The following is a 16782-nucleotide window of genomic DNA, read 5'->3' as shown; positions in this document are numbered from 1 at the left end:
CAACCTCAGAATCAGGTTGGCATCATGCCATTAAAGTGTTAGGGCAAGGTGCCGATGACCCATTACAATACAATGATGCAAAATTCAAAATGGCTGACCCCCAAAAATGTCTGAAATGGAAAAATTGCATATCCTTCGACTCGGTATGCTTCATTAAATAAAAAGAGACCAGTTTTATGGCAAACCGTTCAGAAGTTATTAGCAAAAAGAGCCATTTTCAAATAGCCATGCATCCATTTTTATGTGCTCTTCATCAATTTGTTTGCACGTTATTCAAGAACGGTTTAGTTTATCAAAAAGCTTTTAATAACTTTTTGCCAGGGCTGTCTGAAGATGATGAGAGCCAATTTTGGTAAAAATTGGACAAACTGCCCCGGATCAGAAAAATTTAAATGACGGAAAAGTTTTCATGATGGAAAATTAAATCAAAGGATGCAATCGAGGAATCAGTGGAATTTATTTTTTTATTTCTAGCCCATACCGTTCAAATGTTATCAGCATAAACATGAGTGAAAATTTGGACAGTTGGTGGCGCTACAGGAATTGAGTTAGATTCTCCAAAACTGCCGTGTTTAATGTTGAGGATGTCCTCTATCTGTTTTTCAAATTTCATCATTTTCCCAGAAGAGTTTCTATGGGCTGCCATACATTCAATGGTGGAAGAAGAAGAAACGGGAATATACATTCTTAAAAATGTTTCATATATCCGGCCCCAGAGATTTGTAGCTCTTACCAGATGTTGGCATGGTGTGCATTCTACATAGAGTGCAGTCAAAGCCCTCATCCGCGGCATTCTCCACCTCCGCATCAGAGTTCAGCCCTTGACATGAGGCATGAACCCACCTGAAGACCATACATAATGATTAGCCCACATTCATAATGACCAGTCAGCTATTAAGAAGTCACAAAGGATGTAAATATCACAGGCTCAATGCAATGAATATTTTTCTTCATCAACACCTGCATTTATTCATATACTAATCTACTGCTGAGCCATTTACAATGATACTCTTTTATTCTGCCGTTATGACATTTGGCATGATAGAGTGCCGCCCACCTGTCACATTGCCGGCACTGTAGGATGAGCTCTTCCTCTCTGTAGTTGCGCGCGCACACGGGACACACAGTGAGACTCGCACATGGGCCGCATTGCGTGTAGTTGTTCTGCCAGTCACACGGCAGGCCGGGGGACGTGGCTCCACACTGAGTACACAACACGCACCTGATGGAGAACAATGTAGTTAGACACATATATAACATAGATTAGTGTGCAAAGACACGTTATCCCAGATACACACACTTTTAATCATAAACGTCTAAACCTATCCTTTCACACTCATTTTGTAGGCTTATTGTGAATGGACACACCTCTTGTTTGCACATGGCTTAGCATCGACTACGCTGCCCTAAAAATAAATATTTAAATGGCTTCAACCCAAGAAAAGCTCCGACCGAATGCTTCAAAATGTAATGCAAACCCAGTCTGTTTGAACGAGGATTACACGTGACATTACAGCAAATATGTATGAAATCCCTTTCGATCTTGTTTGAAAACAGCTGCTAAAGATCAAGAGAGTGTTAGATGGGTAGAGAGAGATAGAAAAAAAACAATAGAGGGGGGACACAAAGACAGATTTGAGGCTAACAAAGAGATAAAGCTAAGTTTTGAGATCAGGAGAGAAATTTAAATTGAAGAAATTGAGAGAGAATGTCAAAGACTCGTGAATCCATGGACCCTTTAAAGAAAATGCATGGGTATTTCACCCCAAAATCAAAAGAAAGAAATAAGAAACAATTTTTTAGAAAATTAAGCTTTTGGAAAAGAAACTGAAGCCCATTTTAGGATCATTAGGACTTTGCATTTTGACATTATGAAATAATTTCAACTTGGAAGTAATGCATTTTATTGTTCACTCTCTTAGACTGTAATTTTGATAATTCTCACAATATTTGTGCAACTCTCTCCCTCCTCTCTGCAAGTCATATCTTTCCAGAGAGACCTTTCCTCCCCTTTCATTAATATACATTAATTTGGGGATTCAATGTGTCATTGTATTCATAAATACAAATTTTAATCTTAGGAGCTATTCGCAAATTATCACTGAAACCTGGGCCGATTAATTAGCTAAAAGTTTATATTGATTGTTTAAAATCACAGAGATTCGTGTCTCATATAGTGCACAAACACTGGATTGTGTTCTCTTTTGTGCATTCTTGCCCTCGAACGGACAAACACACAAACAACAACACACTTTTTTTGGCATTTATTTGTGCTATTGCTTGTAATTTGTCTTCAATAATGTTTGAACTATATATAAGTTTGGCTAGTAGTTTTTGGTGTGGTATCAAAATCTTAATCAAAAGCTGTGAAATGTTACTGTTATCTAAAGTTTTGGTGGCTTATATATTAAAATACATTGGACAAAAAAATGAAAAGAACAACTATTCTTATTTATTTATTTTTGTGGCAGGGTAAGTAAAAATTGAAACTACTGGCATGACCCTGCCAGCAGAAAAAATCTTTAGCGCTGAGCTCTGAGATATATATATATATAGCCTAAAGACTGACTTACAAAGATGAAGACAGCACTACTAAAAAGTACTAAACTGGGCTGTGATCCAAAGCTGCTTCTAATTTTAGAGAAGACTTCTTTCTCCCTCTCTCTGTGTGTGTGTGTGTGTGTGTTTGTGTGTGTGTGTGTGTGTGTGTGTGTGTGTGTGTGTACATACCACTTGCACTTCCAGCTGCCTTTAGGTACATTCTGCAGTGGTGGGTCCAGACAGTATGTGTGGTAGCTAATGTCACAGTCATCACAGAGCAGTAAGCGCCCGGGGTCACTGGCCTGCCCACATGCCTCACACACTGTGCACTCCAGACAGCGCCAGCCTTTACTCAACACGACTTTTGTGATCTAAAATGGACACACACACACACCTGAGGTCAGAGGTCACAGGTCAAGCACTAGTCTACAGGGCAATGGAGGGTTATATATTTAAGCAGGCAATTATCTGGATGAATATAAAAAAACACAAAGAACACAGCTGTTAGATGTCTCTAGGGTCAGAGTTATTTGTCAGAAGGATTTGCTGGTATTTACAGATCAATTTATGTGGGTGGTGATAATTCATTCCAACCACATCGTCCTGTACTAACAAGCATGTCCAGTCAGCCTGCTGTTCACCGGCACCTATGGGTTTGTATTTCACTGGGGAAAGGGATCATTTTATCCATTTTAATAAAGGAAAATGTACATATAGGCTCGACATGACAGCTATTTGGAGATGCAAACTTTCAGTTAACAGAATAGTTCAAAATAAATTTTTTAACTATGTCATTTTCTCTGCCTCATGTCATTCCAAACCATATGACTTTGTTTTCCTCCATGAATCACAGAGTTGTTCATGCTACTCTTTTCCATATAGAAGGACCATGGGCAGCCAAACTCCAAAACAGCACCATAAAAAAAGTCCACATAATGAGGGCTCATTATAGAGTTATATACACACAAAAAATTGCCATCGTTTACTCTGACCCTCATTCCGGTCAAAACCAACAAGCTTTCCGTTCATCTTCGAAACAAATGAAGATATATATATTTTAAAATATTTATTTTTTTGCTGTTTTTGCCTTTATCATGACAGGACAGTTAGCAGACAGGAAGAAAAGTGGGACAGGTCGCAGGACTCGAACTCGGGTCGCCGAAATGAAACGGCGCTATATGACGGCGTGCTGCCCACAAGGCTATCGGAGCAGACACAAATGAAGATATTTCTACTGAAACCTGTTAGATTTCTGTCCCTCCAAAGTCCAGGCAACCAAAAACTTCAAAAGCTTCAAAAAGTTTGAACATAAACCATTGTAAAGTACTCCATACGATTTAAGCAGTTTATTCCAAGTCTTCTAAGAGACACAGTCGCTTAATGCAATGAACAGGAAGCTCAACTGTACTTGCTTGACGTGCAAGAACAAAATGAAATGGGGCGTGCGTTGATCAATGTTTGTATGTGAATAAAAGCCTAAATTAAATCTGTTCATCATATAAAGCAACTGTCTCTTCAGAAGACCTGGATAAAACCGCTGGATTCATATGGATTACTTTTATGATGCCATTATGAAAATTTGAAGCTTGACAATTTTGGTGTAATGTACATTCAATAAAGGGACAGAAATCTCTCAGGTTTAATTAAAAATATCTTTGGGTTTCGAAAATAAAAGTATCATGGGTTTGGAATGACATGAGACTGAGACCAATTATGACCAAATTTATATTTTTGGGTAAAACAACCCTTTAAGTCATTATTTAATATAATTTCCTCTCTGCTATAGCTCTCAAATTTCATTCAAACTTGTCCACATTCCATCATGGCACCTCAATATGTGTCCAACCTGTTTCGACACTAAAAAACAGATCAGTCATGACTCATGAAACACTAAGGACCAATGATGTTTGATGATTTACAATTCCAGTTTGTTTGTCATACAAATCTATCGTATGGTTTTTGAAGAATTTAGAAGGAATATGGCACACAATTTGAACAGACTACTTTTATAATATGGTGCTTTTTATATTTGACAATATAAATCATCATCCACTTTCCATGAATGGAAAAGAGTAGCTTGCATCTCTATTGCATTAACTAGCATTTCTCGTTTTTCAAATGTAAAAGGTTTAGAACAGCATGAGGGTCAGTAAAGAGCAGAATTTTCATCAATTATCTTAAAATAAATATCCTTGCAATTATTTTCAGCAGCTGTGATTAGTCAGCTGCTTGCAAAGACCAATGGATAAATGAATGAGAGGTAACTATTTCACAGAAGCTGGACTCGCTCAGAATAGAAGACACCTGACCAAGATATCTGCCAATTAGATACTGAATTTGAAAAAAAAAAACGTGTGTAGGTTTTGCACATTTATTGAATGGATAGTATCAAGTTCTACATTCTGATTGGGGTAAGCCATATTTGAAGCTTTGGTAAAATAGCTGATAAATGTTCACCTGCACACACCGATCAGCTGAATTCTATATTAATGTACTGATCTGAAACAAAAGGATGAACTGTATGTTGCTTGGCAACCTTAATTAGCCTGCAGATAAGCTAATGAATTACATTAGAGATTCCCAACAAGGGGTATGTGTTCCCTCAGGTGGCCCTTAAGCAAATACCAGGGGGTAAAGATTAGCATTTTAAATTGCTTGAAAAACCCTGAAATTCGAATTGATAATAAAATATCAGGACTGTCAAAAATCACAATAGTTAATCTTTTAATCTTATTACTTTTTTGGTAGCAAACATCTTAAGTATAATATGAGATATAAGGATACATTTTTGGTTTGGTGTTGTTGAAGGAGTACTTCAGTCATACTGATGGGGTTTGCAGGGGTACATATTAAGACAATAAATGTTGGAACACTACTCTATATTACTGTGGTTATTATTAATAATACATTTACAACACTAGTGTTTTCATCATATTGCTGGTGCTGCCATTTTAAAAACTTAATAAGCCACCCTCCACAACCAACAATCTCTTTAAATGCACAGCCTCTTGAGATTTATTACTTTAATTGTTCTTAATCAGGTCCAGAATCCACACTGGGAAAGTGAAAAAATCTGCAGAATCCATCTGGGCCTCTTTTATTAAGTGAAGATCAGGAGGTTTCTCTACTTGGCATATCTCAAAGCGCTGATAGATACTGAAAGCACCCTGATGTATTCTACTGCTGTCTTCACATGATAAAGATCTCTGCTTTAGTCTATCAACATAAGACACGTCTTTATAGTGTGCTTCATAATCCTCTTAACATATTACGCATTACCCTCAGGCTGCTTTCATCCAGGTCCTCTCACACACTGACCTGTCATACTTATCTCACGCACCATTAACCTTCACTCCAGATAAAAGCAGGTCATAATTTAAACCATTACGTCTCATGAGTGGTGCACGTGAATGGGGTCAGTTGTGATTGATGGAGGTGCAGTGCTTACCTTAATGTTGACGCAGAAGGGGTGGTAGCACTGGCCGCATTGGGAGCAGGCCAACAGTCTCCCCTCAGCACCCTGACCAAAGCTCCCACACACCACACACATGTCCTGGAGACACGAGAGATCAGAGACCCAGCCGTGAATTAACTCTCATGCTCACTCTTAAATAAGATTATATAAGGCTCAAATTTTTTAAGAGCATGTTTATGACATAACTTTGGTATTTTGTATTTTTATCTAATGCAATGTCATTCAGACATTAAATGTGCAATTAACATTGTATGTGATAAATAAATACAATATGAAACCAGAGTGAGCACCACCTGGCTACGTTTGCATGCACAACTCAAATGAACGCTAAATATGTGATCGGGTTGATGTGTGCGCTTATAGGTCACAAGCTTCAAATCGGAATAGATTTTTTGACATGCGTTTTAAACAGCAGACTTAATATTTATCCATTTCTGGTCATAATTTGGACAAATTGAGCACATGAACCGTTGTGCTGTGCTGCTCATATTTATCACACAGTAAAAATGCCCCTCCCAGTGTCCAAAACCAGTCGTCTGTGAATGAGAATCCGAAACAAGGAATTGTGGGACGTTTTTCCTTCTCCACTTCACAGACGATGAGTGAAAGGAGGATTTTAGAATGACGGTACTCATACATATTATGTGACACTTTATTCAACAGTAAGAACAGCTCGTTCCGAGCGTTATACGCTATTTCAACGTCATTAAACCTGCGCAGTCCTTTTTTAGTTTCGGTTTTCAATCCGACCAAGTGTTTACATGTTCTCTCGATCAGATTACAGAAGGAACAAACCACCCCTTTCAATCAGATCAAAATGTCATTCGGATCGAGCTCAATCGGATCGATTAAGGTGTTTACATGAAGGCTTTTCAGTCCGATTGAGCCGTCGATCCGATTCCTAACGGATTATTTGGTTGCATGTAAACGTAGTCCTTCACTGCAAAAACGCTTCCTCAAATACTTACTTGTTTAAGTGTGAAGGAGTCAGAGGTGGAGAACATGACCACAGTGTTGTGCATGGAGTTCTCCTCCTCTTCTTTTACAACATATGGAGAATCCATAAAGCTCACCTGTAACAGGGCACATGACACCAGTTTAGACCCATCCACCGGTTTCTAAAATATTACTACACTGTGTCTAATGTTATCATGGTTGTTTCTGGAAATTTTTTCACTGTAATCATGCAACTGAAAAGGTCAAATGTGGTCAATCTCACAATTTTTTATAGATAACCAAATACCATATGGTCTACTTTCACATTAAAATCAGCTATGGACAGTCCTAGTTTTTGGCAACTGTCAAAAACTAGTATTTTAAAGAGCTTTTGGGCTAGAAAAAACAACCCAATCTGGCAACACTGCCACAGGAATGGATCGTTTTATATTTAAAGGCTTGTCATGGTAAAAAGGTAAGTGACAATTTGGTGTGGCACTGGATTATATTGAGACTGGTGGAGAAGTTAAGACAAGATGTTCATTATGTGTGTAAACTACAGAACGGCTGCCGAGAATACAATTGCCTATTTTATCATATTGGCAGCCAAGTACATGCTGGCTCAATCTCCCCCATCACAAGTCGTTCGTGTTGGGGAAAATGTCAGCATTTGCTATTTTGAAAAGGCCATTTGGGCTGGGAACTGCTGCTGAAGCTATGCTGAGCGTGAGTGCATTTCTCGGGCTTTAATGTGAACATTAAGCACATCTGAGTGCTGTTTTATTTATGCTTGTAGAGGTGGGGGCTTCATACCCCCGGGGTCACCACGGGGCTGCTCTCCATCTTTAGCCTGGAGCGTCCCCTGCCACCTCTCCCAGACAGGTTAGTTCCCCTGGGTCGCCGCCTTCCAGGAAAGCCAGATCCACGACCCTAGCAGACAGAGACAGGGAGAGAAGATATTATTTAATTTCTTTGAAGACACACTTTTTTTGAAAACTGAGTGTGAATATGTAATACAAAAGGGCAAATATACTCATTGCAAACAGGGCTAGATTATATATCAAATATTGTTTTGTTGGTGATATAAAATAAACGAACATGAGAATATCGTGTTGAATTTAATGTGCTTTATTAAGCCATTAAGTTCCCTAAATCCAATTGTCTCTGATCATTGTATTATAATAGCATCTCTGATTTAAACCTTAGAAGAAAAATATATAATTGAGTTGGGAAGTTCGATCCATTTCCACAATTGAGTTATTTTGAAATTTACCAGTATGTTGCAAACACAGATTTCAGCTTTGTATCATCACTATTTCCTGAAGAAAAATAATAATAATAAAATATCTCCCTTCCATGCATTCATGTAAAATATTTAGTTATGATGGCTTGACAAAGCCAACATTCTTATCTACTATTTGAGACGCTGCGTCTTCCATCTTCGCTTTTAAGATATGACCATTAAACTCGGCACAGACCTTCAGGATGTTCTGACTTGGTATGCTATCTTTCTTTTCTTACTGATCAAACTTCAGGTTTTTGTAAAACGGATGTTCAAAACATAAAAAAAAACCCTCATAGACTTTTATTGATGAGGTCCTAACTTTTATTGAATAACTCAAGAGTATTTATGGTGTGTTCCATTTGTCCTTGGAAGTTAGAAATACTTCATTCCCTTCATTATGAACTTTTAACTGGAACGCTCAGGGGAACCGCAACAACCCCGACTTCAGAATCCAATATGGCTGCTCAGAGCATCAACATCGTGAAACAGTAACAATATATTGTTTGTCTGTGTCTCAAACCCAGTGGTGGAGGTTTTTTTTGCATATGCCTTGAGTGGGAATTATTTAAATAAGGAATATTGTGACTTGTTCGTTCCCGGAAGAAACCTCAAGACTACAACCGAGGTGTTTCAGGGGTTTTAGAAACAGTTGACTTTGTGCTTTGTAACTTTGCAGACCTTTTTCATGATCAAGCTGCAACAGTTTTGAAAATGTAAAGAGAAAAAAGAAGAAGAAAAAAACAAAAACATAATAGGTCCTCTTTAACAGAATCCCAGAATTTAATAATAACACTTACTCTTGAACATTAAGACATTTTGTACCAGTGTTTTATAACATTCTGCAAGAAGAAAAAAATGTCCCTTTTCATTGCACTTCATAGAAATGCACACAAATGATCCTCTAACAGCACATGGCACTTTTGCTAGACTGATTTGGTTAAACAATGCTTTTGCTGTTTAGATGAAATAATTATCCACCTATAACCTAGCTTGACGTGGTGGAAAACTTTCAAGAAGGCACCAAACTAGTTGCATCTGTGTTTGTGATAGAAACTCATCCATCCATCCCAAGACCTGGCCCGCTGGGTTTCAGCTCAACTCCTGAACACTGCACTGACTTACAGATCACATTTCAGGCCAGTCTTCCGCCAACTTGCCCTGCTTCTGAAGGTGTCACGTTGCGTTTGCATCGAGGCTGAAGCTCTGGCCCAATTCCCACTTCCTCCCAGGTAATTACCTCACTGTAGCCAAGAAGCACTACTCAGACAGGAGACGTCAACTTCATTTAGAGAGATTGCCTAAGGAAGCTTGGCGCACTCCATCGCCTTTACAGTCTGAGTCTAATTTGTGCAGAAATGAATTATGGAGTGGGAAAAAATAGACTAGGGTTAAGGAAGGCACTTCTTTAAATGTGCCCGAGTGCAGCCACACAGTAGAACAGCAATTCTGATGAGATACTGCTGCAATAGGAAGGGTGCAACTTTGGTGTTTCATGCACATGCTTTGGTAAAGATATGCAGAGTTTGTTATATGAACATGCTATCATAAAACGTTTATTATATTAATCTACAATGTGATCATGGAAAAGTTAAATGGAGAACAACATAACACAGCAAATCACATTGCATTTAACTTTTGTAATGCGAGTGAAAAATAATATTCAGTGAGAAATGATGAGGTTTGGATTTGTCTATCAGGACTTGGCTGAATCATGAGGGGATGAAACACTATGATATTACTGTTTTCCTGGTCACACGGCCTTGCTTATGTCAGCATATGATTTATATGAAGAGTAACAGGTGCTGATGAATTGTGACCAGGGACATTTATGGTCAATAGGGTTATTTTTGATTTCATGTTGTGTTTAAAAAGCATGAGTAGAGATTGTACATTATGGCAACCCTCTTTCAATGTATCCCTGACAAATAGCAGCCTCTTGGTCCAGGTGCATAATTTTCTGTTCACATATAATATGTATCAGATCGAAGCCTTTGGCTAGTGTGCTGTGTCTCATTGGTTTTTAGAATCTCACGCCATGAGCATTATGTTTTTAAGACAGCATCTCATGTTAAAATAGATACATTTTCGTTTTTTGAAAACAAGAATGTGTCCTGTATTAAAACCCTGTTTAATGTTTTCACTGGAGGTTTTCAAGTGGCTTCTACTGCTGGATGAACTAAATACTAAATGAATATTTTATCATGAACAAGATGCATAATCTACTAATATTGCACTTATAACAAACTCATGCAATAGACTCACATTGTTAAGCAATAAAATCTTATAGCCATCTAAGGTATGATAACTTTTCAGAACCTTTTTTGATCTTACCTTCTAAACTAAACCAGCCCACAACCACCTTAAAATCTCAGGCAAACCCTTCAACACCCTCCCCTCATTTACCAATCTCATGGTCCAGATGGGCAGCCCGTGCATCGGCCTGGTCTTAGGGCTGTCCCAGGCGTCCAAGTGCTCTGGAGACCAGGAAGGAGAACTCATTGCGCTACGGTTACTCCATGCACCCTGAGGTAAAGCGGCGGAGAAGAGACGGAGGGGGGGGAGGGTGTATATTGGTGATGAGGGGAAGATGAGGGATGACAAAATGCAGCAACATAAATGTGAAAGCCAGCAACAAGAACACGTCAAATGAATGCAATACTTTTACACATATGCATTATACCAAGCTAATAAAGTGAGATATTAAGTTTGGGGCAAATTCCTGAAACATGACAGTGATGTTATGTAAAATGCTTCTGTCCTAAGAGAAGCAAATGTGAGTATTTGCTTTGAGCGAGTTTTACTTCGTAGGGGAAGTCTGCTAAGTCATTTATTATAACGTGTCAGCCTCCATGGAAACAACATTGTTTATTTGTTTGTACAAAACAAGCGTGATCATATCAGCATGACAACAAGCAGCTCTTTGAGAATTTTGTAAAGCGCAAAGTGTCATGGGGAGCATTTAGCCTGTTTAACGAGCTAATGAGGGTTAGTCTTTGTAATTACAATGCATAACCACAAACACCACAAGGCCCGTTTTGTTTTACAAAATGAAAATGATTTCAGAATTATACATCATAAATAACAGCCGTTGGTTAACTCTTTTTTCTTTTTTGCTGTCATGTATCGTTTTGTCCCAAACTTTAAAGAAATGTCTGAGCTTCAATACAACTTAATGTCTCAGGACAACTTTTTTATTAATTATACAAAAAAATAAACTGGCCACAAGGGCACCGTTTATCATTTCCATTGAAATGTTGTCTTTATTTTACATTATTTTCTTTGGTAACCAACAAATGCTTGATGTGGATTGGACGCAACTTGTATTGAACCCAGAACATTGCTTCCTAATAAAACAAAAGTACTTAATGACACAAATTACCATTCCTTAAGCACAGAACCCAAGAATTGTTATCATGGAAGAAAAAGAAAGAAAGAAAAAGAAAATAATAGCTCTCCTCTAACACAAGTTAAAGAATGAGTGAAGGGGAAAACTGAGAAACAAACAAATATCATGCCAACATGCCTGTGAATAAAGACATCAAAATAAAATAAATACAACAATAATACTATAATTTGATTAAGATAAAAAAAAAAAAATAATGTTGTTGATATTGGTGATGCCTTAAATTGCTAATTGATGACCATGCTATGTCAGTTCGGTGAGAGTATGTTGATGAAGTAGGCTATGACTTTGTATGCATTTAATTTCCTGCCCTTAGGCTTTTCAAAAGGGACAAATATGGTACAAATGTAAAATAAATGGAGAGGTGAAAACTTTAAGCTTATTGAGTAGGCACCCAATAGACACTTTAACAAGATATACGTGGCAATATGAAAACTCTATCAACCAGCAGATACATATTGCCAAAAGATAAACTCAAGCTAATCCCAATATGACTCTGAAACTTCTACAAAATTCAGACTGCAAAGCATGCCTGATCGTCGCTGAAGAGAGTCAGCGGGAGTTACTTCAAGAAAGCGATGAAACGCTAGAAGCTCATTAGCACAACAAAACAAAATCCCTCTCTTACGCACATGATAACACAGGGGTGTTCATATACTCATGAACGCACTTATACACACCAAACCGGAAAACTCAGTTGGAGCCAATGACAGCTGCCCACCCTTCAAATTACACTGTTACCAGATGGCACATACTCCATAAGGGAAAATGCAACCAGAACCATATAAACTAACATGAATAATACAGACACCTATACTCTTCTAGTGATTCAATTTCACGTCATATAGTTCCAAAAATACAGTGTCCAACTACAAGCACTAAATGCTTAGCCGTTGGTTACATTTTATTAAACTGTCAACATGTTTATAGAAAAATGACATCTAGTTTAAATGGTACGTACAAGTGTAACTATACTGCTCTTTTGAGTAATAAGGTTTGTTACCACCAAAGTAACATGCTCTTTATCATAAGCTATTAATTTGGACTTCCACGCATAAAAAAATCATACCTAAATAATACCTATCAGATGTCTTGACATACCACATTATTCTCTGTGATAAACCTACACTTTGTAAAGAGGAAAAAGAAAAATCAGTTTCAGAATGATCAGTTTCCTATCCGAGAAAGTTTTTGCCAATCAAAAAACTAGATATTCAGAAATGCTCCCAACTTGTGAATCATTTTGGTGGGTTTGCTGACATCAAGTTTATGGAAATCTTTTGGAGGGCTGAGTTTTGGAGACAGGATGTGTAAGAGAGGTTAGCAAAATGACGGAAGTTAGCAAAACAGCTGAAATTACTTACAGCACCTTTTAAAGGGATAGTTCACCCAAAAGTGAAAATTTGGTCATCATTTATTCACCCTTATGTCATTCCAAACCCATATGACTTTCATTCATCTTCAAAACAAAATGAAAGGGCAAAAAAGTGTGACGGCCAGGGCCGCTTCTTTCTGTGGGGCAACCATGTTTGAGTTTCCGCAAAAACCACTGAGGTTTATTCAGGTAGAGCATTCTCACCATATTTGAGCTCTCTGTATATGTACTGATCAATGTTGTTTATATATAAGCATAAATTAAACCTGTTTATCAAGAGATTGAATCTCTTCAGAAAACTTGGATTAGACCACTTGATTCTTATGGATAATAAAAATATCTTCATGAGAATTTCAAGAACATGAGTGAAAGTCTGTGGGTTTGGAACCACAATTATAATTTTTGGGTGAACCTCAAGTATGTACAATGGCTTGGCATTGCTGGGAGCTGTGGTATGCTCTGCCAATCAGATCAAAGATGCTGAAAGCATTCCCAAAATGAGATGCTAAGGTGACCACCAGAGAAACGGGAAAGAACTCACTCTAATCTTTGTTTCGAAGAATGCGTGAATTAATTGTAGTTTGAAGTTTACTCTCTTGGACACAAAGACACAGCAATACCATGTTTAATTTAGATTTATGACAACTTAGGAGGAGTTCTCAGCATCCTCCCGGCTCCAGAGCTCAAAGGGGAAATGGGTTTGTGCTGTGCTTTCCAGCTCAGTGAGCATTTATCCGAATTACACACCTCCAAAAAGACTCCTTTATGTTTCACTAGCATAAACCCTGGCTCTGGAGCCAACTCCCAGCCCTCTCTCTCCTGGGATAATGTGAGTGATGTATTTGAGAAGGGCAGTGGGGGGATTGGGGGGACTGGAAGGCATGAGAGAGAGCTGGAAAAAAAATTAGTGAGCGAGGCAGAGACTGAGCCAGAGAGAGCATAGTAAGAGCCTTTACATGTTAATTAATACACGCAACGCTCTGGCACTAATCAATGTGACGACGGAACATAGAGAGCAAAGGAATAATTACTGTGTAGCTAAAAATGTGGATCACAGACAGAATCACTGTCCTAAAGAGACCAAGAAAAACCAGGAGCCTTCACCAAACAGCAGGAAAGAAAGGCCAAAAACCAGGAGTTTTACCTGCTTTACCCTTGGCCTTCCAGGAGAGAACTTCCTCTTGGAGATGGCTGGCTTTCCCATACCTATCTTGGGCGTAAGAGGGAAGAAGGTGGTGTTGAAAACACTGGGGCTGTATCCAGCTGGATTCAGGCTGTGGGTTGGCGTCTGGCTTTGAGATATCTCCCTGGGCGAGGCTTCAGTGGAAAACGGGGATTGGGTCAACTTGGTCGAGCCCTCGGATGAACTTCCCGGGGAATGCTTTAAAATGAGGCTCTTATCCTCAATGGGAGAGCTAAAACTGGAGAAACTGTGCTCGCTGACAGGTGTAGTGTCAATTTCCACAGTAGGACTGCACTCAGCAACCAGTGTGACACTATCAGGCTCCGGTAAAATACAAGTGACCTCGGGATCTAACACCTCCTCTTCATTTTCTGGTTGGTCCTGTTTCTGTCCCTGCTCAATTTCCTCCACAAGACTCTGGGCTTCTGGGACATTTGTCATCGTTTTATCCTTCACATTGGATGTGTCTGAGGGACAGACTAACATAGGCTCTTCATCTTGGGCTCGAGAGAGTTTGGGGGATGTTTCTTTGGTTGGCAATGAAGGAAGAGCTTTTGAAACATCTGCTTCAGGTTTATCTTCTGTAGCTTCAGGCAGTTTATCCTCCATTTCCTTCCCCATTTCCAAAGCACCAATGAGACTCTGTTCCTGGTTTTGGTCTTCAGAAGTGGTAGAGGCCTGAAAGGAGAGGGAGGGTACGCCCACTAAAGTAGAGGAGCATGGAGGAGGTTCGGGACCCTCTGTCAAAGTGACCGTAACCTGGATCTCCTGGGGAGGTTCAGCAGCTGCAAAAAACACAAACCTAAGAACTCTGTGGCTAGAAAACACAATAATACAGAACACTATGCATGTTTATGGAATAGACTTACTGAGAAAAAAAAAGAAAAGTCACCACACATAAGCTCCAAAAAAAATAATAGTGGACATACACACACACGTTTCGAGCACGCAGTCTCTTCGTCAGACAGTTAAACATTTTACCAAACAAGCCTTTATACTCACAGTGGACGTTGACCCTATTCTCAAAAAATGCTTTGAAAAAGAGAACACCTAGTTTTCACAATATCTTGGGTCGAGCAGATTTAACCCCTCCCTCACATTTTTAAAATGACGTGCCTTTTGGCAATTATAGATGCAGCAACTTTCAACAATGTAATTTTACTTATAAATCTCAAATCTCAAACTTTTAAACATCCTCTTACTGCTAATTAAAAAAAAAAATAAGAGGCACTGTTTTGTGCAAATCTGCCAATGTGATCTACATGTTGTGTTTCCCCTGCAGTCTTTGCTATGTGGGTAAAACTATCAGATCTAATAAAAACACGCATTTCTGAACATCATTGCGCTACCATCAGATACCAAGATTCTAAAAGTCTGGTAGCTCAGCACTTAGACACTCAGTCTCGACCTTACAATAAGTAGGAATAGTATACTATAGCAACTAGGGGATTAAATGAAGAATTTGCTATTCGTCCATTTCTTTAAGATTTTTTTTTCTTGGTTTCCATGCGTTTATGCATGCTCCATGTTTTTCTTTATTATTAATTTTGCATGTTTAAAATTTGACTTCCATTAGTCTTGTATTTTTCTTTTGCCTTTGTGTTCCATGACTTTATTATTATTTATTTATTTTTCGTGTCTTTCTTATTCTTCTCTCTTTTTTTGTTCTTTTGCATGTGTCATGTGATTCTTGATAATCACCTGTGAGTATAAAGGCTTGTTTGCTTAAAACTTCTAACTGTCTGACGAAGAGCTTGCGTGCTTGAAATGTAACCAGTGTGAGTCCACTATTCAAATTTTTGCATATTTTGGAGCTTTAGTGTGCCGAATGTTTTCTGTTTTTTATTATTTCTTTTGTCAACCCAACCCTGGGCGTAGTTTTGCCGGTGATGTGCTTTAGTCTTATGCTGAGAAAGAAAAACTTACATGACAGAAACTCTTCTGGCAGAGTAGGAAGAGGACTAGTACTGAGCTCTGTCTCCAACGCCCCTTCTTCCTCAGCCTCATTAACTTCTTCAACACCCATGAAGACATCTAGATAGGAAAGAGAAGTGTTAAGCTGCACAAGGAAACAACTGTGGGACAAAATAGTTTCAGATCTATTCTGAACAGGCACAAGGGCCAATGAAATGACATTCTTTTTTTGTTCAATCTAATTTATTGGAAAATACAAGCCTTTTTTGCCTTTGGCTTTTGGCTTGCTTAGTTGGGGACACTTAATATTCAACAATGTTATTGACTTGCCTGCATTGACTCCATTGTATGACAACTGAACTGAGCTGGACGATTACATCACTGTTTTCTCCAGAACAGCTGTACAGATAAACTTACTAAATGAATAACTTTATTTAAAACGGAAATCACTGAACTTACGCTGCGGAACTTAAGCTGGACTACGACACTATTTTGCTGCGCTAAAAAGCGCTATATAAATAAAGGTGGGTTGACTTGATTTTTTTACAAATGCAATTCATACAAGCCGAAGCTTGAATATACCCTGTATTGTAAGGTGTAAGGAAAACATCATGACTTTTTACTTGGTGTTTACAACAATGACATTTCTTAAAGCATTAAGTTAAACTTT

At 38.5% G+C, this 16782-nt stretch overlaps 1 protein-coding gene across 4 annotated transcripts in view; it reads right to left on the bottom strand.

Moving 5' to 3' along the window:
• Positions 1 to 16782, bottom strand: part of kmt2ca (lysine (K)-specific methyltransferase 2Ca) — a 164280-nt gene that overhangs the window by 56074 nt on the left and 91424 nt on the right. For 3 of the 4 annotated variants that reach the window (XM_077244240.1, XM_077244241.1, XM_077244243.1), the window contains exons 13-21: positions 16125 to 16232; positions 14160 to 14983; positions 10641 to 10760; positions 7766 to 7882; positions 6985 to 7089; positions 5990 to 6094; positions 2731 to 2912; positions 1058 to 1222; positions 734 to 843 (exon numbers count right to left, since the gene is read on the bottom strand). In XM_077244240.1, coding sequence (XP_077100355.1) covers positions 734 to 843; positions 1058 to 1222; positions 2731 to 2912; positions 5990 to 6094; positions 6985 to 7089; positions 7766 to 7882; positions 10641 to 10760; positions 14160 to 14983; positions 16125 to 16232 — 1836 coding nt within the window. The remainder of the gene's footprint in view (positions 1 to 733; positions 844 to 1057; positions 1223 to 2730; positions 2913 to 5989; positions 6095 to 6984; positions 7090 to 7765; positions 7883 to 10640; positions 10761 to 14159; positions 14984 to 16124; positions 16233 to 16782) is intronic. The other variant, XM_077244242.1, reaches the window with a different exon arrangement.

Source organism: Siphateles boraxobius, unplaced genomic scaffold (genome assembly GCF_051911475.1).
Source record: "Siphateles boraxobius isolate OS27281-9 unplaced genomic scaffold, OSU_SipBor_1 26, whole genome shotgun sequence".
Classification (NCBI taxonomy): Eukaryota; Metazoa; Chordata; class Actinopteri; order Cypriniformes; family Leuciscidae; genus Siphateles; species Siphateles boraxobius.
The sequence above is the reverse complement of the archived record's forward strand: the minus strand, read 5'-3'. Positions and strand labels throughout refer to the sequence as shown.